Genomic DNA, 22,356 nt, shown 5'->3' on the forward strand with positions numbered 1-22,356 from the left:
ATTAGTTGGGAAGAGTTGTGCAGAATTAACAGTGGGAAGCCAAGAAAGCCAGCTCCAACACACCTACCTCTTGACAGAGTGATACACATCTTCAAAAGATCTTTTATTAATTTATAATTATTTGAATGTATGTAACAGCTGACTGGCCTTCTGATAGTAAACCTCCCAGGATTTAAATTAAATTCAACATCTAATTCACAGATTGTGTCTAATTGTGAGAATTTCCAGCAGAGTTAGGTAAGATTAAGATAGGTTGGATGCTGGAGGTGGATAGTCTAGTATCGGGAGACACAACAGTGACATGATTTTTTGTTGTTGTTGTTGTATTTTTCCGAAGTTAGAAGCGGGGAGGCAGTCGGACAGACTCCCGCATGCGCCCGACCAGGATCCACCTGGCATGCCCACCAGGGGGCAATGCTCTGCCCATCTGGGGCATTGCTCCGCTGTGGCCAGAGCCATTCTAGCACCTGAGGTGGAGGCCATGGAGCTGTCCTCAGCACCTGGGCCAACTTTGATCCCATGGAGCCTTGGCTGTGGGAGGGGAAGAGAGAGACAGAGAGGAAGGAGAGGGGGAGGGTGGAGAAGCAAATGGGTGCTTCTCCTGTATGCCCTGGCCAGGAATTGAAACCCGGACTTCCATACACCGGGCTGACGCTCTACCACTGAGCCAACCGGCCAGTGCTAGTGACATGATTTAATCAGCAACAAGGCCACAGTGGCTTTTAGGGACCCAAAGGGCTGGTGTTCCAAGCGGCTCTTCCCTTCAGACCCTGAAGAGCAGAGGCTCCTAGTCGTGCCTCTCCTTTGTGCCTGCACAGGCCACGACAGGATCAAGCCCTTCTAAAACAGCTGGGAGTAGAACACTATTTCCACACCATGCCTAAAAACAGTTCACATGTAAAAGATTAATTGCTCATCATAATTACATCATATTTATATATCAAAGGCAGATTAGAGATAGGAAAAATGTTTTCTTTGTTTTGGGTATTTTAAAATTGAGCACAATTGACAAAAAAAAAATGAACATTTTTAAGTTTGCCCTGGTGTAGAGGTATCAATTGAGTAAGGCTGTATATATAAATAACAGAAATCATACCTGATCCAGTTTACTTCTCTAGATATTTGCAGATGTAACTTTTTAAAGTCAAATTTCAGAAAAATCAATGAGCAGCCACTTTTACAAAGAAAAAGCTAACAAAAAATATATCTGTTAGCATTTACTGAAAAGTCCTTTGTGGTATGACTGAAAGCCATCTCTAAAAAAGTTCTTAAAACTTCTTAATCGAAAACATAAAATAGTGTTTAGCCTACGAAACAGAGCCCGTCTGTTAAAATGGCCAGTCCTTGGCCCTGGCCGGTTGGCTCAGTGGTAGAGCGTCGGCCTGGTGTGCAGAAGTCCCTGGTTCGATTCCCGGCCAGGGCACACAGGAGAAGCGCCCCTCTGCTTCTCCACCCCTCCCCCTCTCCTTCCTCTCTGTCCCTTCTCTTCTCCTCCCACAGCGAGGCTCCATTGGAGCAAAGATGGCCCGGGCGCTGGGGATGGCTCCTTGGCCTCTGCCCCAGGCGCTAGAGTGGCTCTGGTCGCAACAGAGCGATGTCCCGGAGGGGCAGAGCATAGCCCCCTGGTGGGCAGAGCGTCACCCCCTGGTGGGCGTGCCAGGTGGATCCTGGTCGGGCGCATGCGGGAGTCTGTCTGACTGTCTCTCCCCGTTTCCAGCTTCAGAAAAATACAAAAAAAAAAAAAAAAAAAGGCCAGTCCTTATTAACGGCAGCACAACCAGAAAGGGTGGCAGGGACAGCCCGAGTGTAGCCAGAAGGCATGTCTCTAAAATTCAGGGCCAGGATGAATGACGGTCAGTCCAAACAATGCCAAGGTGAAATAGATTTCCCCTCCTCGACTGACTGCACCTCCCACACCTCACCTCTGGTAAGCCATTCTCTAGTAATGGCAGGGAAGTTAATTGCATAAGTCCACTGTAACTAAGAATTAGCTAGCTTTTACAAAATTAAGTTTCAGCATTTCATGCAACATTTTAAGTTATAGGTTTAAGAGCATCTGTGAAACTATAAAGTAGTATTTTCAAATTTTCTGAAATTTATTCTTCAATAAAAAATAGTATTTCTTTTTAATTAAGTTGGAAAGTCATGTCTTTGGCAACAATCAAGTTGACCTAACACAGACTATAGTAAGTGACTTTGCAGTCTCTGCCAGCGCAGCGGACACAATCAGATAGAGATAGACCATTTATATATAGAAATTGTCGCTTTCCTGGAGAAATGGAAAAATATTAAACATTTTTGGTTCCATCGTTATGACTCTCGGATGAGACGAGGGCAAGGTTAACAAAACGGCAAACAGAATGATGACCTGGGTGAGGTTTCATTATACCTCTGCGAGGTCTGAAAAGAGGGCTTGGCTTGTGTTCCGTCTCAGTGTATCCCAATAGCTTCTGGAGACAAGTTCCTCAGCATCTGTTTTAATTACCTGTAGGAGTTTGAAGAAGCACAACTGAAATCTAAAGGACAGTCGCAAAGAATGATAATTTATACACTTTAAAATCTCTTCTAGCCAGCCTCGAAAAGAAAACACATTAGCTTACCTTTTTCGTTTTCTGCTGTACACAACAGTATTATGTTACATTGCTGGTAAACCCAGGGTATTTGCAAAGGTGTAATGGTATATAACCACTATTCCTAAGTACAATGTGGCTTTGTCAAAAAGATCATATTCTTGACCTCCTCCCCCATGCCCTTCTACTGAAAGATGCATAACTTCTAAGAACTGTGAAATAAAATTTTCATTCACATCTAATGTGCAGCAAATTCATTTGTCGAAAATCTGGGGAATTTTGTAGCAACCAATAAAGATTATAATTAAAAAATGAATTACTGTTGGCTAGTATACATTGTGTTAGTGCATCTAAGAATCAAAATGACCATATCCACACTTCAGAGAAACAAAATTTAAAGTAATCCAAAACTTGTCATAGAGATATAAGCCAGTTGAAGTCCAACTACTCAAAGCTGCACAGAAGCGTGATAGCTGTGCCTGTTGTAAATACTTGAGTACTTTCCAATCTAGTAAAAGGACAGAACACTAGCTTCCAACCTCAGTATCGGCTAGTCTGAAGCAAGTGATGTCAAGATTAAGACGTGTAGACTAATCATATGAAAATGCAGAACTATAAGCTTAAGAGTTTGTAGAGTCTATAAACTTAAAAGTTTACAGTGACTCAAAAATAATGAAATGCAAGTTTCTGTCAGGATTTCAGAAGAGATTTCACAAGTTCTCAGGCGCGGTACTCTGGGTTATTGTGGGGAGAAAAGGCTGCTCAATGTATTCAGAAGTGAGTGGCTAATGATGAGAGAACTTTTATTTGTGGATGTGTGCTAATTTTTAAAAGTCCGATGCCACTAATAAAATTATAATGCATCTGAGAATGATTTCAAAGATCTGAGTTTTAGTGTTGATAATACAGTATTACTTATCAGAAATCACTTATATTTTTATAATGCAGACATGTTTATGACCATAAGTGTAAACGCAGCAAGCAATATGACAGAGTCTGCTCAGCACCCCATTTGGTAACTAAATAAGCTTTAACCAGTTATAAGCTAAATGCCTAAAATGAGCTGAATACAGAACACACACAGTTCACTTTCTTTTATATAGGTATGGTACAACCTCAGTAAAGGGCAGCTAGATTAAATACTCTGCAAATATTATCTACATATTTTCAACCTTAAGAGGTAGTAAATGATAGAGGAATTATTAAATCTACTAAACTAGAGAATCAGGCTAATTTTACTATTATCAGGAGAGTGACAGGAGTGATTTTCTTTGTGAAGTCATGCCTCTCTCCTACTTCCAAACACTTGTCACCGTCACACACATGCACACACCCATGCACATACATTGACAACAGTAGAAAATTAGGTATAACCTGTAAAGGAATAAAACTAGTTTTATAAACTTTACCGACATGCATATCTATAGAAAAAATATATTTTCTGTGCACAGAAAAGAAGTAAATATATTCCAATATGCTGATTATCTCTGAATAGCTGCATTGGAATACGTTTTATTTTCTTCTTCTTGCATTCCTGTATTTTAAAATAAGAATATCTGTTTATCTATCAGGATAATATATAACTTTTTAAAATAAAAAAGTCTTATTTGGAACATAACAGCCTAAGAGTCTTCTCTTGCAGAAAGCTTTGCCATTTTTTAGTTAGCTTCACAGGTTAAATTATAATAGAATATGTAACTGAATTGCTGCAATTATCTTAAAGGGGCTATTATATTATGATGTTTCTGAGGGAAGGGGCAATAGTCTCACAACTACTGTCATGCCTTGCATTAAGTAAACACTTGATATACAATTAACAGAAAAATAACAGCTAATATACCAGTGATTTTCCTGGTATAGTCATGGATTCTTATATGTGTCCATTCAGGAGCCAGTATTTAATTATTTAATTAATGACTTGGATGATGTAATTAAGAGTAATTTTTAGAACATAAAGAACTAGTAGAAATCTCCAATATCAGAAAAATATAATAGGACACTTAAAATAAATTTAAGGTATCCATAAAAGTCAGAATAGATTTTAATAGCAAGAAATGCAAAGCAAATACAAAATCAGAATATATGTGTATAGGCTAAGGAAAGACTGATAGGGAAACATGCCCAAATATAACTGAGCAATGTGATGGTTATGAAACAGATAATATAATTTTTTGATATGTAAATAGTAGAAAAATTGGCAAAAACTTCCTTCACTCTTCTTAGTGTCTTTGATTATTGTATGAGTTTTAGGCCTCCTTCCAGAGTATAATGTAGGTGTAGACCTTTATTAAAAGAGATACAAGACCCAGATAGTTCAGAAGGACTTTAAAATGAATGGTGGCCCTGACCAGTTGGCTCAGTGGATAAAGCATTGGGCTGGTCTACGGATGTCTCAGGTTTGATTTCTGGTCAGGACACATAGGAGAAGCTACCGTCTGTTTCTCTTCCCCTCCCGCTTCCCCTTCTCTCTCTCTTCCCCTCTCATGCCATGGCTCAATTGGTTCTAGCGTTAACCCAGGTGTTGTGGATTGCTCGGTTGATTCAAACATCTGCCCCAGACAGGGGTTGCCAGGTGGATCCTGGTTAGGGGGCATGTGGGAGTCTCTCTTTATCTCCCCTCCTCTCACTTAAAATAAAAATAAAATAAAATAAATAGTACAGACAAAATGATGTCTTGAATGTACTATAACCTGTAACTTTGATATATTTTTAGCCTAAGTTTACAGTTTGTTATTAGTAGAAATTCCTTAAACTTTGTAGTTTGGGTCAAGAGTTCCTTATGCCTTTTTGACTAGGCCAAAGCATGATCCTATACAAGGCATTCCATGACATTTATGATGGAAGGAAGGAGGTAAGGAAGGAAAAAGGTTAGGAAGTAGGGAAAGAGTGAAGGAAAGAGGGAAGGAGGGAAGGAAGGAGGGAAAGAAGGAATGAAAGAGGAAAGGAAAGAACAAAGGAAGGAAGGAAAGAAGGAAGGAAGGGAGGGAGGGAGGGAGGGAAGGAGGGAGGGAGGAAAGGAGGGAGGGAGGGAGGGAGGGAGGGAGGGAAGATGGAAGAAGGGAAGGAAGGAAGGGCAAGGCAAGCTACGATCTGAAAAATTTATATGCTGAAATCCTAACCCCTAAGGGGATGGCATTAGGAAGAGGTAGGGTCTTTGCGAGGTGATTATGTCACGAGGGCAGAACCTTCATGAATGGGATTAGTGCTCTTATAAAAGAAGCTCAAGAGAGCTCCCTTGCCCTTACTACCATGTGAGGACAAGAACCAAGAAGTAGGCCCTCATCAGTCACCACAATGACTATTTTGGCTCCATGATCTTTGACTTCCCAGCTTCCATAACCATGAGAAATGTTTGTTTTTTTATAAGCTACCCAGTTTATGGTATTTTGTTACAGCAACCTGAATGGACTAAGAAAGAAGGAAATAAAGAAAAGATGAAGAAAATAAAAGAAGGGATAATGTAAAGATGAAAGGAAGGAAGAAGAAAAATAAGTTAGAAAGAAAGAAGACTGATCTAGAAATGGAAATATATCACTGTGGTAGGCAGAATAATGGCTCATTAAAGTTGTCCATATCCAGACAGGAAAATACCCTAAGTAGAGTTAGGGTCTGAGAATGGTTATACTCAGAGATTAGGCAAACTATGAAGACAGTAAACTGTCTTTACTATTAGTGATACTTAAAAATGCACAGAGAAAAATATAAAACTTTATAATCTGTGCCACTAGACAACTGTGGACTGTACTAAAAATCTGAGAGTTGTACTTCAAAGTTACATGAGGTTGTAGTTTCCCCAGTGTATCACAGAAACAGACACATCTTCCCAGGAAAAATACAACCTTAACCAAGTCCTTAAAGAATCATCACAGACACATTCCAATAAACATATGCTAACAATACAAAATTACTAAATGAAAAAGAAAATAAGCTACCATAAATGCAAACCAGCAGAAACAACCAAAAATAGAACCAGACCTGCAGACTTCAGATATTTAAATTATTAGATATGGAATACAAGATAAGCTTATTAAACTTAAAAAATATGAAGCTGTATTTAAAAGGATTTTTCAGGAAAGACAGACTACCAAAAAGTATTAGGCTGGTTAGAAAAAGAACCAAATAAAACTTCTAGAAATGAAAACTGAAATCACAGAAATTTAACATCATATTATATATAGCTGGAGAGAGAATCAGTAAACTGGAAGATAATATGAATAAATTATACAGAATGCAATATAAAAATATAAAATATGGCAAACTATCAAATAAAAACAAGTTTAGAGACATAGAAGAGAGCATGCATATCTATGAAAGCTCTAGAAAATAATAATAGAGAAAATGGAAAGATAATATTCAGAGATATTGACAATATTCAAGAATTAATAAAAGTAAACAATCTTCAATATAGTTGAGAAGTTCAATAAATTTCATGATAGATTAGAGCAAAATACATATACTATAGTAAAATTGTAGAACACCAAAGGCAAACAAAATCTTAAAAGTAGCCAGAAAGAAAACAGATTATCTACAAAAGAATAATAAGTAGACCCAGAGCTGACTTTTCATTTTCAACAATAGAAGCCAGAAGACTGGAATACTATCCAAATGTGCTGAGAATAAGTGTCAACCTACAATAAAATATCTAGTAAAATTATCTTTCAAAATAAGGGCATACATACATATATTGAATCATTATGTTGTACATCCCAAACTAATGTTATACAATATGTTAATCATATCTCAATTAAAAAAATTAAAAAAACCCCTGAAGTCATAGAAACATAACAGATTGGTGGTTTCCAGAGACAAGTGGCAGGGCAGGGATGGGTAAGTGGGTGATGGTGGTTAAAAAGTACAAACTCCCAGCTATAAGATAAATTGATGCAATGTATAGCATAGTGACTACGGTTAACAATACTGTATACTGTAATTTGCTAAGAGAGCTTAAAAGTTCTTATCATAAGAAAAATAATTTGTAATTATCTGAGGTGATGGATGTTAACTAAGTTTATTTTGGTGATAATTTTGCATATATATCAAATTATATTGTACACTTTAAACTAATACATTATATTTCAATAAAACTGGGGGGGTAAATAATGCAAAATAAAGATATATCAAGAAAGAGGGTTTTAAAAAATTTTATCAGAACACTTTCACTGGAGGATATACCTTGTGAGTACAAGATTATGAGATTTAGGATGAGGTGAGAAAAGAGGGAATTAGTGAGTAAGAAATGGCAAATATGTATGTAATTCTAAATAAACACTGATGGTATATACTTTAGAAGTCTAATTTGTGGTATTAAAAAAAGACAAAGACAAACATTGTGCAGTACAAGTACCTATGCTGGGAGGGGAACAAAAGATACTCAAGCACTTTAAGAATCTATTCTGAAGGAAGAGAGGGAAGACATAGCTTAATCTAAGACTGTATTATTTTAAGTATACTTATTAAAATTTCAAGAATACGGAAGAAATATAAAAAAATGTTCTATAAATGAATACAGAGGAAAATAAAAAGGTAAGAAAATTATATAGAATGGCTAAAATAAATCCAGATAAATTAGTAATCACAGTATAAACTAACTGAATTTTCCAATTAGATAGTACAGATTATCAACCCAGATAAAATGGAACCAATAAAATACACAAAATATACTTGTAATGTAGACACCTAAACTATGAGGAAAGAGAGAAAAAAATACACCAGATTTCTATTAATGACAGGCTAGTAAACAGCACCAATCTGCTCACTGAGAATAACTGAAAACGCTGGACAAAATATAAAACAGGTATTTTTTCAAAGCATCTTAAAGACATTATGTATACTTTGCTTTGGTACTGTGTTGACAGTTGCACTGTTGTTGCAAAAGCAATCGTGGGTAAAACAGCTGCAGCCTTAGTGGAGGGGCAGCAGTGGGTCCAAGACCAAAGCAGTTATATTCTTCAGTTCTATATACTCACATAAAAAAGTTTCACTTAAGAATGTACTTGCTCAAAAAGAAATAAAAACTAAATAAAAAGAATCTATTTGCTGAAGAATACATTTACAATTTTGTTAAACTGACCTTTGAACGTACAACTTTTTAATATTGGGAGTGATGAAACTGCAAGCATGCATAAAGCACTTCCGCCTACTGAAGGGATATGGTTGTTTTCAGAAATAACATTGTGATGGTTTGTGTCTTTTCATGAACAATCATTTTTATTTGAAAGAACAACTGATAGACAAACTGTGGTTCTTCACACTTTGGTATCCGGTAGACATTTTTGTTTTGAAAGTGAACCAGGTAAGCCTGTTACTCCAAGGGAAGCAATTGCTAGTGTTTATTGACAAAATAACATACTGCAACAGATTGAGTACAGAAGCATTTATGAGAAACCAGCTGTCTTTTATGAAGCCACACATTGAGGAAATTTGCAAAAAACGTAAAATACCACTGTCTTCCCTACACCGTTGGGAGTTATTTTTCATAAAAACATTTGTAAATGTGTTTTTTATTTCAAAATGAATTTTAAATTTCTCAGTTTTAACTTCTAATATGGTAAATATAGATAGATATAACCAACATAAACAAAAACTTTTTTGGGTACTCAATAATTTTCAGCAATGTAAAGGGGTTGTGAGACCAAAATGTTTGAGAACTGCTTATAGCAATAAAAGTGGATGAACTAAAACTAGATACAACAGTGAGAATGAAATGAAAAATTATGATGCTGAATTAGAGAAATAAGACATGGCAAAACTCATAAAATATGATCCCATTTATATAAATTCCAAAATGGGTAAAACTAAATTATATTATTATTATTATTTTGTGACAGAGAAGAGAGAGACAGAGGGACAGACATACAGGAAAGGAGAGAGATGAGAAGCATCAATTCTTCATTGCAGCACCTTAGTTGTTCATTGATTGCTTTCTCATATTTGCCTTGACTGGGGGGCTCCAGTAAAGCCAATGACCCCTTGCTCAAGCCAGTGACCTTGGGCTCAAACCAGTGACCTTTGGGCTCAAGCTAGGAACCATGGGGTCATGTCTATCTATGATCCCACGGTCAAGCCGGCGACCCCAAGCTCTAGCTGGTGAGCCTGCACTCAAGCTGGATGAGCCCACGCTCAAGCCTGCAATCTTGGGGTTTTGAAGTTGGGTCCTCTGGGATCCAGTCTGTCGCTCTATCCACTGTGCAACTGCCTGGTGAGGCTAAATTATATTATTTATGATGCATAAGTAGGTGGTAAAACTGCAAAGCAAAGAAGTAATTTCCATAAAAGTCATGAGTGTAGTTATCTTTTGGAGAAGAAGAAATGATTATGATTAGAGAGATAATATGAAGGAGCTTTTTGGGGCATGGCAATTTTTTTTATTTATATGATGGTTAAACTTTTATTATTACTTATTTTATATACATTTTATTTGCAGTAAATTTCTGAACTAAAATATTTATTTTAAAAATCAGGACAATCATCATCACTAGACAAAAAAATAGAAAAAAACCAAAATAGAAATATAACAAAATATTAATAAAAATAAGGTGGTATGTTTATTCTAACAACAAAACAGACTTTAACACAAAAAGCATTTCTAGTGATCATGGGATAGTATATAATAGAAGACTCAATTCACTAAAAAGATATAAGGATTTATATTTTTAAATAGGTAAGAACAATGTTTCAAAATATATAAAATGAAAAATAAAAAATTGTAACTAGAAATTGACAAGTCTATCATTGTAATGTATAATTTAATATACTAAAGTGACAGATCAAACAAATAAATCATTAATAATGATAGAATTAAAACAATTAACATGTTTGATCTAATATACGTGTGTATATATATATATAAAATTGGAAAATACACGTTTTTTTAAAACAAATCATTAATGAAAATTGATAGTTTAGTTCATAAACAAGTCTCAATATATGTCAGAAAAACTGTAGAAAAATTAGTATATTTTCTGACAATGGAAATAGGGCATTTAAAATAATCTTTAAATACTTAAAAAAGTCACATAAGGCAGGCCAAAACCAAATATACCTGACTTTTGTATTATTTTTTTAAAATTTTTAATATATCATTTCATTACAGTGGTAAGATAATCAAGAGTTGGCTATATAAGAAATATGAAAAGAATCAGGGTTTTTGGGAACAAAAGTTTATAAGGTAATGCTCTTCATGAACCCTAAAGCAAATAATGTAGCAAAAAATAATCTGACAACACAGGCAGAATTTACTGCAGGAGTGATTAAATTTTGGAACAGGCTACTACAAGGACATAGAATCTCTATCTTTATTTTATTTACTTATTTTTTAAAGAATTTTACTTTGCCCAGAAATAACTAGTCTTTTTTTATAAATTTTTATTTTATATATTTTTAGAGAGAGAGAGAGAGAGAGAGAGAGAGAGAGAGACAAAGTAGGGGTGGTCCCATATGAGAGATAGAGAAAGAGAGAGAGAAACATCATTTGATCTGTTCTTGTATGTGTCCTGACTGGGGTTTGAACCAGCAACCTCTGCACTTAGGTATGATGCTCTAAACAACCAAGCTATCTGGCCAGGGCAGAATCTCTATCTTTATACTAAAAGTCAAGAGGGCCTCTACCTTTTCAGAGGAACTTCTTGGTGAAGGTAGAATCTTAGGTCATATTCAGCTCCATGAACAGTACTCAAATTACATAGTCTACAGCTCTGACATTATACTAATAATATATTTGTGCAGTACATATACCATATTTCATATAAATGTCCAGGCTATCTGAAATTTTTTCTAATTTTAAATAAATTTTCCTTGTTTTCTTGCATTTTTTGAAAATTATTTATGAATTTAAAGGAAAACTATAAATTGCCACAGTTGGAAAACGACTCATGCAATGACAGATTAAAAAGTAAATAATGAACTCCTAAGTATTAACATTTATTAAGTTTCACAGGGTATATGGCATTATAATCTATAAGATTTTTACCTTTTATAGTCTTACATATTTTTTCATAGTCTTACATATATGATTAACAGAGGACTCTTTAAAATTTTAAGAAAATGGCAGACCTTAATTAATGACCAACAGTAGTCAGTTTTGTAGAAAAAATGTTAAGTGTCATGTAAAGACTCAAAAAAACTGGTCTGCCATATGGGTCCCATGGATTTGGCTTGTTCTGCAGCCCATTCTAGGCCCACTCCTTGTGACTTTGGCAAGATATTTTAGGTTTATTTTATGCTGAAAAAGCCTCCAGTATATGTTCAAATCTACAGCAGAGTTAATTTTTGTAGCCTGGACATTTGATTATACAATACAGGAGGCAGCACAGCTACTTACAGAGTTGCACAACATCACTGAACACTTTTAGGATAACAGAGTCAGTCACCCTGAATTCAAGGCCTTCTCTCAGGTAAAATTTGTATAATTTGAGGGATCTTTCTAACCTTGGAGAAATTAAATCAATTGTCCATGTTTACTTTCAAAAGGGGTATGGCCTGTTCTTAGTTGTTTAGTAGCTGGGCTAACTAACCAATAAGCTTGGTTTTTCCAGCAGAAAGCAACGAAGAAAGCTTAGCATAAGAAGAGCATATTTGGAAGATCATTTATAGGATACTCAACTTTGTCAGAAAAAGTAGAGTTTGAATATCATAATCCTTTTGAGAAATAACATGCTACAGTGATAGATTGAACATATCAAATGTCATCTTATACCAGACTTCTGTATAGATCATAGGCAGTAGGCAGGCATCAAAGGTTTTAGAAAAATATTTGGGAAAAATACTGAAAACTAAGAAAAGTCTACCATTAACATACCTCTGTATTAGAATTGAGAAAAGAATGTATATCAGATATGTAGATCTAATTCTTAAAATACTTGTATTCTGCAGGGAGCACAGGCTGAAAATCTCCATAATTTGCATCTAACTCTAAGTACTACTGAAAATTATAAAATTTCAACTGTTGTACCAGAGTTTTTGGTTGTTGTTCACTCATTTTTATTTTAATCTAAACTTAAAGATGTACATAAGATTTCAGTCTTCTCATAAATCTAGGAAAGAAATTAAAAATTTGCCTTGGTTGCATCTTATTATATTCAATAAATTCCTAAACATTTTTCAGTAGCAGATACAGCTTTATATAACAAAATAACATTATCAAATATAACAGCTGAGGGTATCCACATAAAGAACATTTAAAGTGTTGTACATACACTATTAGTAGGTGAATGGTATCCATAGAGTTGAAGACGCTGACATAGGGCACAAAGGGCCAAATGAAGTGTCACATTTCAGAACGAACCCAAGTACAGCAAAAGAAAAAAAGAAAGAGACGACAGAATAATCAATTAGGAAGGGCAAATCATTATGCTACATTTTATATACAGCACTCACACAAGTGGGATAAATGTTAAAGATGAGCAGCAAAGTTTTTAAAATCTTACATAATTAAACATTAAATGAATGTGTGTTCATCTCAGCCATTTCATTGTAACTCTGATAGAACTATCGCTTTGGGTAAGACACGTTCCTCCACAGTATGCGGTTTTATTTCGACGCGCTCCAGCAATTCCCGAGGGGGTGGGGGAAATCTAGAGGTAGCAGCACCGCAGCGGAAACTATGAGAGGCTGCGGTGGACTCCCGCTCTGCTCCCATCAGTGCCTTGAGCTTAGGCAAGTTGATCTCTCTAAGACTGTTTTCTCATCTGCAAAACAGGTATGGTACTTACCTGGGAGAAACGGAATGAGGACTAGATGGAAGTAACATTTATAATGGTTATAGCACGGAGCTTAGTACATAAGTGTCCCAAGAAATGTTATGTTCATTTTCCTCTTTCCTTCTGAAGCACAGTTAGTTTTACTTGGCATGTAAATATTTTTAAATTTGGTTTTAATTTAATTTTGATATGGGTATGTAAATATTCAGTTCAAGTGGCTACGTGGTTCTACTACTTCCATTCTGAGTGTTTATTGTATTTCACATACTATTAAGTGGCTACATGTTTTAGCTCATTTAACCCCCATAACAATCACAAGTGATCATCGGTCCTATGATCTCCTTTGTAAAAATGAAGAAATTGAGCCACAGAGAGGTTAAAGACCTTTCTCAAGGTCACACAGGTAATGAAGGGTAATGCACTAATATTCAAACCCTGAAAATCTGGCTCCTGAGCCTGTGCTATGCTGCCCCTCTAATATAATCCATACATTTTCACTAGAAACTAAATTTTAATTGCTTCAAAATTCCGATATCTCATCAGTTCATATCTGCATTATTTAAAATGTGATGAACACTAATTCTATTTATCATTAAACAGCGTAACAAATATTTGCAGAGCGCTGTATTGCCATCGTGTGCTGAGTCTGTTTTAAGAAATACCTGACAGTTAAATTAGATAAGTGATACTTCAGAAGCACTAATTAAACTATAAATACGTGTGAGGTCCCAGGGGCGATTAATGGTTTTTATTAAGCATTCCTTTACATAGAAACAGTTTATAAATTACTTCTAAGTTATTTTTATTTGTTCTTTAAAACAAGTCTCTTTCCCCATGTATCTGCTAGGTAATGCTTCACTGATCAATAGGCATATAAAATTATACAATTTCGGGTATGCTGATATAATTGAGATTTCATAATTCCAATGGACTTTCCCTAATTAATCCAAGTTAGTGAGGTTTCATTATGTCACTATTATACACTATTTACATTAAGTCAGTATTAAAGTTACTTGACCTGGACTGTACCGAAGTTCAGAGGCAAGTTTTGTGCTGACCCCATAGGTTTTCCCAATGTGGGCTGTCTGCTATTACTTCTCTCCTCCTCCTCTCCCTTTGGTACTTGACACAGATTTTAGTGAATGTTGATGATTAGAACAGTTATTTATTGTACTTTCCTGGAAGGTCCATAAGTCCTTTTTGGAAGTAGTACAAATAAATAAAATAGATTTCTAACCACTAAAATACAATCTATTTTATCACTAAGGTATATCAAGATTAAGTAACATAATTCAGTCTCCTAAATCAGTGGTCCCCAACCCCCGGGCCACAGACCATTACCAGTCCGTGGGCCATTTGGTACTGGTCCACAGAGAAAGAATAAATAACTTACATTATTTCCGTTTTATTTATATTTAAGTTTGAACGATGTTTTATTTTTAAAAAATGACCAGATTCCCTCTGTTACATCCGTCTAAGACTCACTCTTGATGCTTGTCTCGGTCACATGATACATTTATCCGTCCCACCCTAAAGGCCGGTCCATGAAAATATTTTCTGACATTAAACTGGTCCATGGACCAAAAAAGGTTGGGGACCACTGTCCTAAATGATATTTTATTAACAACTTATCTATCCAGTCAATTATAGTTGTTAATCAAAATTAAAATAATTGTTTATGAAGGTATTTAATTCTCTAGTGTTATTGGCTATATAAAATACTATATAATATAATACTAAAAAAATTGCCTTTGTGGGGCTAATTCATATAGGATTTATTGATTTCAATCTGAAAACCATGAAACCTGAATTAGAGAACTTTTAATACCCATTGAATACTTGGCTAAGATTATAATCAGCTCTTTATTTTTTTTAAGAGTGCATTCTATAAATTTTGTTAATTAGTATATTGGGGGTGGTTCAACAAATACTGATCTATCAGAATCAAATATCCTATGAAATAATATGTATTGCATAATCCCAATGTGCTTTTATTAATATACATAAATATAAATATGCACTTGATAAATCTATTCGGATTGGATATGGGACCCACCCTCTACAGATAATATATGTTTTTAATAGCCTAATACAATGAGAATAAAAAACATTGTAACTCTCTGGAGTTAATTATTTGTGTTCCTGGTAGATCAATGCAAACCACTAATTTGAAAATGAAACAATATCACATGCCAATAAAAGTCACTGTGTTTCTGCAAAGTACCAGATGAAGAAATAGGCTATAGTAATTAAAAGAGTAGATTTTGGAGCTGGCCAGCTATGGGTTCAAATCTTACCATTGCCATTTAATAGCTTTGTAATTTTGGACAAATGCTTAACCTTTCCAACTATCAGTTTCCACATCTATAATCACAAATAACAAGAGAATTGCTGGGTAGGTTAAATGAGAAAATGCAAGGAAAGCATCTAGAATATTGCCTGACAGTAATGTCTCAATACCAGGAACTTTTTATGATGTGAATCTGGTATATTGTCAGGTTGAAATATTTATACTTGGAACGAGAGAAAGAAAACTGGTAGGAAAATGGAGTGAAATCTCTACCTTGTGACTAAGATGTAAACATTATCCCAGAAGAATCTGTATCTGTAATATATACTTCTAAAAATGAAAAAAATATTATCTCCTTGTTTTTGCTTCAACATTCATATTGTTATAGTACCACTGAATTCACTCATATGTGTAATTAAATCTTTGCAATTCACCTTTAAATTTTTATATGCATAATGATCTGTACTGATCTATTATATGATATACCCTTCAAATCTCATGGATAACAACAGTATGGATAAAAATGATTCCATGAATGTAATTATGGATACAGATGTTTAATATCAATATTTGTCATGAATATTGATATTGATGCATATCAATACTGAAGCAATTTTTCTACAAGACCTTTAGAAAGTTTTCAAGAAAGAAAGAGCTCCAAAGTTACAAACTTTAGTGATTGTTTTCAGTATAAGGAAAGTAATTCTTACCTAGAAAACCCACCTGAAACTACTATAAATTATTCTTACCAACATTGCACGCTTTTCTTCATCTCCTTTAGTTTCTCTCTTTTCATTTTTTTTCCTGAATATCTCTTGAAGCTAAAAAAAAAAATCAATCAAGAATCAAATAGCAAACAAGGGTTTCTGGGTACCTACCTACCACCCTATACTAGATGTATTCTAAAAACCAAGAAAATAGCTAACTTTATCCATAAATAACATGAAAGTACTACAGATATATTTTCTTTTGGGGGATGGTTATCAAGGTTCTTTTTTATTCAGAAATTAAATTTCTAAATGGGGTGACATTGACCAATAAGAACAAATAGTTTTTAGGTGAATCTCTCTTTTCTTTTAGAGGAGGAGAAGGAGAGAGATGAGAAGCATCAACTGTAGTTGTGGCACTTTAGTTGTTCATTGATTGTTTCCTATATATGCCCTGACTGCAGGGCTCCAGCCGAGACAGTGACCCCTGCTCAAGCCAGCGACCCCTGCTCCAGCCAGCGACCTAGGGCCCCAAGCCATGATCCTTCCCTCAAGCCGGCAACCCTGCTTTCAAGGCAGCGACCTGGGGTTTTGAATCTGGGACCACAGCGTCCCAGGTTAATGCTCTATCCACTGCTACACCACTGGGACCTCAGCGTCCAGGTTAATGCTCTGTCCCCTGCTACACCACTGGGACCACAGCGTCCCAGGTTAATGCTCTGTCCCCTGCTACACCACTGGGACCTCAGCGTCCCAGGTTAATGCTCTGTCCCCTGCTACATCACTGGCACCTCAGCGTCCAGGTTAATGCTCTGTCCCCTGCTACACCACTGGGACCTCAGCATCCAGGTTAATGCTCTATCCACTGCTACACCACTGGGACCTCAGCGTCCCAGGCTAATGCTCTATCCACTGCTACACCACTGGGACCTCAGCGTCCCAGGTTAATGCTCTGTCCCCTGCTACACCACTGGGACCTCAGCGTCCAGGTTAATGCTCTGTCCCCTGCTACATCACTGGCATCTCAGCGTCCAGGTTAATGCTCTGTCCCCTGCTACACCACTGGGACCTCAGCGTCCCAGGTTAATGCTCTGTCCACTGCTACACTACTGGGACCTCAGCATCCAGGTTAATGCTCTGTCCACTGCTACACCACTGGGACCTCAGCGTCCAGGTTAATGCTCTGTCCCCTGCTACACCACTGGGACCTCAGCATCCAGGTTAATGCTCTATCCACTGCTACACCACTGGGACCACAGCGTCCCAGGTTAATGCTCTATCCACTGCTACACCACTGGGACCTCAGCGTCCCAGGTTAATGCTCTGTCCCCTGCTACACCACTGGGACCTCAGCGTCCAGGTTAATGCTCTGTCCACTGCTACACCACTGGGACCTCAGCGTCCAGGTTAATGCTCTGTCCACTGCTACACCACTGGGACCTCAGCGTCCAGGTTAATGCTCTGTCCCCTGCTACATCACTGGCATCTCAGCGTCCAGGTTAATGCTCTGTCCCCTGCTACACCACTGGGACCTCAGCGTCCCAGGTTAATGCTCTGTCCCCTGCTACACCACTGGGACCTCAGTGTCCCAGGTTAATGCTCTGTCCCCTGCTACACCACTGGCACCTCAGCGTCCCAGGTTAATGCTCTGTCCCCTGCTACACCACTGGGACCTCAGCGTCCCAGGTTAATGCTCTGTCCCCTGCTACACCACTGGGACCACAGCGTCCCAGGTTAATGCTCTGTCCCCTGCTACACCACTGGCACCTCAGCGTCCAGGTTAATGCTCTGTCCCCTGCTACACCACTGGGACCTCAGCGTCCCAGGTTAATGCTCTGTCCCCTGCTACACCACTGGGACCTCAGCGTCCCAGGTTAATGCTCTGTCCCCTGCTACACCACTGGGACCACAGCGTCCCAGGTTAATGCTCTGTCCCCTGCTACACCACTGGGACCTCAGCGTCCCAGGTTAATGCTCTGTCCCCTGCTACACCACTGGGACCTCAGCGTCCAGGTTAATGCTCTGTCCACTGCTACACCACTGGGACCTCAGCGTCCAGGTTAATGCTCTGTCCACTGCTACACCACTGGGACCTCAGCGTCCAGGTTAATGCTCTATCCACTGCTACACCACTGGGACCTCAGCGTCCCAGGTTAATGCTCTATCCACTGCTACATCACTGGGACCTCAGCGTCCCAGGTTAATGCTCTGTCCACTGCTACACCACTGGGACCTCAGCGTCCCAGGTTAATGCTCTATCCACTGCTACACCACTGGGACCTCAGCGTCCCAGGTTAATGCTCTATCCACTGCTACACCACTGGGACCTCAGCGTCCCAGGTTAATGCTCTGTCCACTGCTACATCACTGGCACCTCAGCGTCCAGGTTAATGCTCTGTCCCCTGCTACACCACTGGGACCTCAGCATCCAGGTTAATGCTCTATCCACTGCTACACCACTGGGACCTCAGCGTCCCAGGTTAATGCTCTATCCACTGCTACACCACTGGGACCTCAGCGTCCCAGGTTAATGCTCTGTCCCCTGCTACACCACTGGGACCTCAGCGTCCAGGTTAATGCTCTGTCCCCTGCTACATCACTGGCATCTCAGCGTCCAGGTTAATGCTCTGTCCCCTGCTACACCACTGGGACCTCAGCGTCCCAGGTTAATGCTCTGTCCCCTGCTACACCACTGGGACCTCAGTGTCCCAGGTTAATGCTCTGTCCCCTGCTACACCACTGGCACCTCAGCGTCCCAGGTTAATGCTCTGTCCCCTGCTACACCACTGGGACCTCAGCGTCCCAGGTTAATGCTCTGTCCCCTGCTACACCACTGGGACCTCAGCGTCCCAGGTTAATGCTCTGTCCCCTGCTACACCACTGGGACCTCAGCGTCCAGGTTAATGCTCTGTCCCCTGCTACACCACTGGGACCTCAGCGTCCCAGGTTAATGCTCTGTCCCCTGCTACACCACTGGGACCTCAGCGTCCCAGGTTAATGCTCTGTCCCCTGCTACACCACTGGGACCACAGCGTCCCAGGTTAATGCTCTGTCCCCTGCTACACCACTGGGACCTCAGCGTCCCAGGTTAATGCTCTGTCCCCTGCTACACCACTGGGACCTCAGCGTCCCAGGTTAATGCTCTGTCCCCTGCTACACCACTGGGACCTCAGCGTCCAGGTTAATGCTCTGTCCCCTGCTACACCACTGGGACCTCAGCGTCCCAGGTTAATGCTCTATCCACTGCTACACCACTGGGACCTCAGCGTCCCAGGTTAATGCTCTGTCCCCTGCTACACCACTGGGACCTCAGCGTCCCAGGTTAATGCTCTGTCCACTGCTACACCACTGGGACCTCAGCGTCCAGGTTAATGCTCTGTCCACTGCTACACCACTGGGACCTCAGCGTCCCAGGTTAATGCTCTGTCCCCTGCTACACCACTGGGACCTCAGCGTCCCAGGTTAATGCTCTATCCACTGCTACACCACTGGGCAGGCAGCATCTCTATACAGGTATGTTTTCTGATATCAATTTTTTTCCTGAGACAAAGAAAATGCATCCTTTGCTATTAGTAACCCACAGTTAAGTGAAATGTACAAAATTATAGTTTTATCTCTAACACACAAAGACATGAGTTCATGGCACACACAGTAAAAGAGATGAAGCCTACTGGGGCACAAAGAACAATGGACTAGAATTCAGTGTTTCTGGGTTTAAGTCCATCTTCTGCCTCACACTAATTTTATGTTGGTGGACAGGCCACTCATCATTGGGCTCCAATTTGCTCTGATATTAAATTAAGATGGTCTAGAGCACCTCTAAGCTTTTTCAGGTAACTGAGTATTGTGATGGGAGCATGCGATCTGTACATACAACCCCTTGAGAAAGTTACTCTAATTCGTTAATGCTTGTTCTCCACATCAGGAACATAGAGATAATGCCTTACCTTATAAGATAATTTTTTTCCTCTGGCTTTATTGAGGTGTAACTGGGAGGTCTTACAAGGATGTTGTACAGAGTAAATATTACAAGTTATTACTTAGATCACTGCCTGTCATATAGCAACTTCTTAATAGGTGTTAGCTATATATTATAAATGGTAATATTTCCTCTTTAAAATCCTATTTTACAAACGCAAGCCTAATCCCACCTCTATTAAGATTTCTGGTGAGGTTATTGTTCCTGTGTGTGTATTGTGAACAGTGATCTCCACTCTTCATTTCATTTTATATGGCAATAGTTGAAAGTCAGATAAAATGTATTACTTTCCAAAATATGAAATAACAAAAACACAGTACAAAATATAAATTATTTATTAACATATAAATTTATTTTCATACTTTCTTTTAGTGAAAAGTTTTTTAGCAAAGGTTATTAATCCTAGATTTTAAACCTCTACAAATAACTTAGTGAAACTCCACCTTCGCTTTCAGGAACTCTTTACTGTTTGCAAACAAACCACCAACACCATAGATGAGGCAGCAGTACAGACACTGTGAAGAGCAAGCCACAGTTTTAAAGCCTCCACAGAGTACAGAGTTGACACGGAAGTTGTACGTAAATATTTTCACCTCCCATCTCCACAAATGGATAGCATTCCAAAAGGCATCCGTACAGGCAGCTTCCAATGGATGGAGTTCCGAAAGTCAATCTTTAAGTCTGTGGGATGGAACTTGGCAGTGTTCCCATAGAAAGTTTCTTGATAATTACTCAGATTACTAGGCCCATTATGAAATCCTAAAACAGTTGTTTACTGTCATAACAAAACTGTATTAAAAACTAAATCTGTCCATTCTAGGATGTTAAGAACATATATCTCTGTCTTTGCAATACAGCTGAAAACTCTCCCCTTCCTACCAGCCAGAGAAACACTAGGATGCGGGATCCTGCATGCTTGCAGCTCCACGGCTTGGCTCAGGGACCAGACCCCACCCTAGGGCAAAGGCTACAGGGCAATCAGATTAATCCTTCTGATAATTAGTCTGCTGGTTTCCTTTTGGATTGTTACTAACTAGGTTTTGATGAGGATTTTTATCTCTTTCTGACCATGGAAAAAAATGATTTCATAGTTTGTCTTTCATGTGTCTGAACAAAACAGTAAAGACATTTTCTTAGGGTGTTTTTTTTTAGGTGAGAGGAGGGGAGGTAGTGAGGTACACTCCTGTATGCAGCCTGACCATGATCCACCCAGCATTGCCATCTGGGACTGATACTTGAGTACTGAGAGCTATTTTTAGCACCTGAGGCCGACAACTTTGGACAAACCAAGCTATTCTCAGCGCCTGGGGACACGCTCAAACCAATCAAGCCACTGGCTATGGGAGGGGAAGAAGGTGAGGAAGAGAAGCAGATGGCCACTTCTCCTGTGTGCCCTGACCAGGAATCTATCCTGAAATGTCCATACACTAGGCTGACGCTCTATCCACTGAGCCATTGGCCAGGGATGTCAATTTTTAATGGCTTATTACAAAGGAAAAATAGAAAATAAGATGAATGTGTGTGTGTGTGTGTGTGTGTGTGTGTGTGTATAGTGATACCTTGACAAACGAGTTTAATTCATTTCATGGCCCTGGCTGGTTGGCTCAGGAATCCCGGGTTCGATTCCCAGCCAGGGCACACAGGAGAAGCGCCCATCTGCTTCTCCACCCCTCCCCCTCTCCTTCCTCTCTGTCTCTCTCTTCCCCTCCCGCAGCCGAGACTCCATTGGAGCAAAGATGGCCCGGGCGCTGAGGATGGCTCTGTGGCCTCTGCCTCAGGTGCTAGAATGGCTCTGGTTGCAAAAGAGCATCGCCCCAGATGGGCAGAGCATTGCCCCCTGGTGGGCATGCCGGGTGGATCCCGGTCGGGCGCATGTGGGAGTCTGTCTGACTGCCTCCCTGTTTCCAGCTTTGGAAAAAAAAAAATAATAATAATTCATTTCATGGCCAAGCTTATGACTCAATTTGCTCGTTTGTCAAATTGAATTTCCCGATTTAAATTAATGGGAATGCAATTAATCCATTCTGGTCCCCAAAATCCACACAAATTTTTTGTTTATATGCTTTTAAATAAGAAAATGTACTTTATAAATAACAAATACATACATACACAC

The 22,356-nt window shown here is 38.7% G+C and overlaps 1 protein-coding gene across 4 annotated transcripts in view; it reads right to left on the minus strand.

Annotated features, from left to right (window-relative positions):
• The window catches only part of MICU3 (mitochondrial calcium uptake family member 3), a 95,475-nt gene that overhangs the window by 31,371 nt on the left and 41,748 nt on the right, over nucleotides 1-22,356 (minus strand). For 3 of the 4 annotated variants that reach the window (XR_010751018.1, XR_010751019.1, XM_066380236.1), the window contains exons 7-9: nucleotides 16,307-16,378; nucleotides 12,764-12,802; nucleotides 2,390-2,485 (exon numbers count right to left, since the gene is read on the minus strand). Coding sequence is in view for 2 of the 4 variants with exons in the window: in XM_066380236.1 (XP_066236333.1) it covers nucleotides 2,390-2,485; nucleotides 12,764-12,802; nucleotides 16,307-16,378 (207 nt within the window). In the remaining 2 variants the exon portion in view is untranslated. The remainder of the gene's footprint in view (nucleotides 1-2,389; nucleotides 2,486-12,763; nucleotides 12,803-16,306; nucleotides 16,379-22,356) is intronic. The other variant, XM_066380237.1, reaches the window with a different exon arrangement.

The sequence above is a fragment of the Saccopteryx leptura genome, chromosome 4 (genome assembly GCF_036850995.1).
Source record: "Saccopteryx leptura isolate mSacLep1 chromosome 4, mSacLep1_pri_phased_curated, whole genome shotgun sequence".
NCBI lineage: Eukaryota > Metazoa > Chordata > Mammalia > Chiroptera > Emballonuridae > Saccopteryx > Saccopteryx leptura.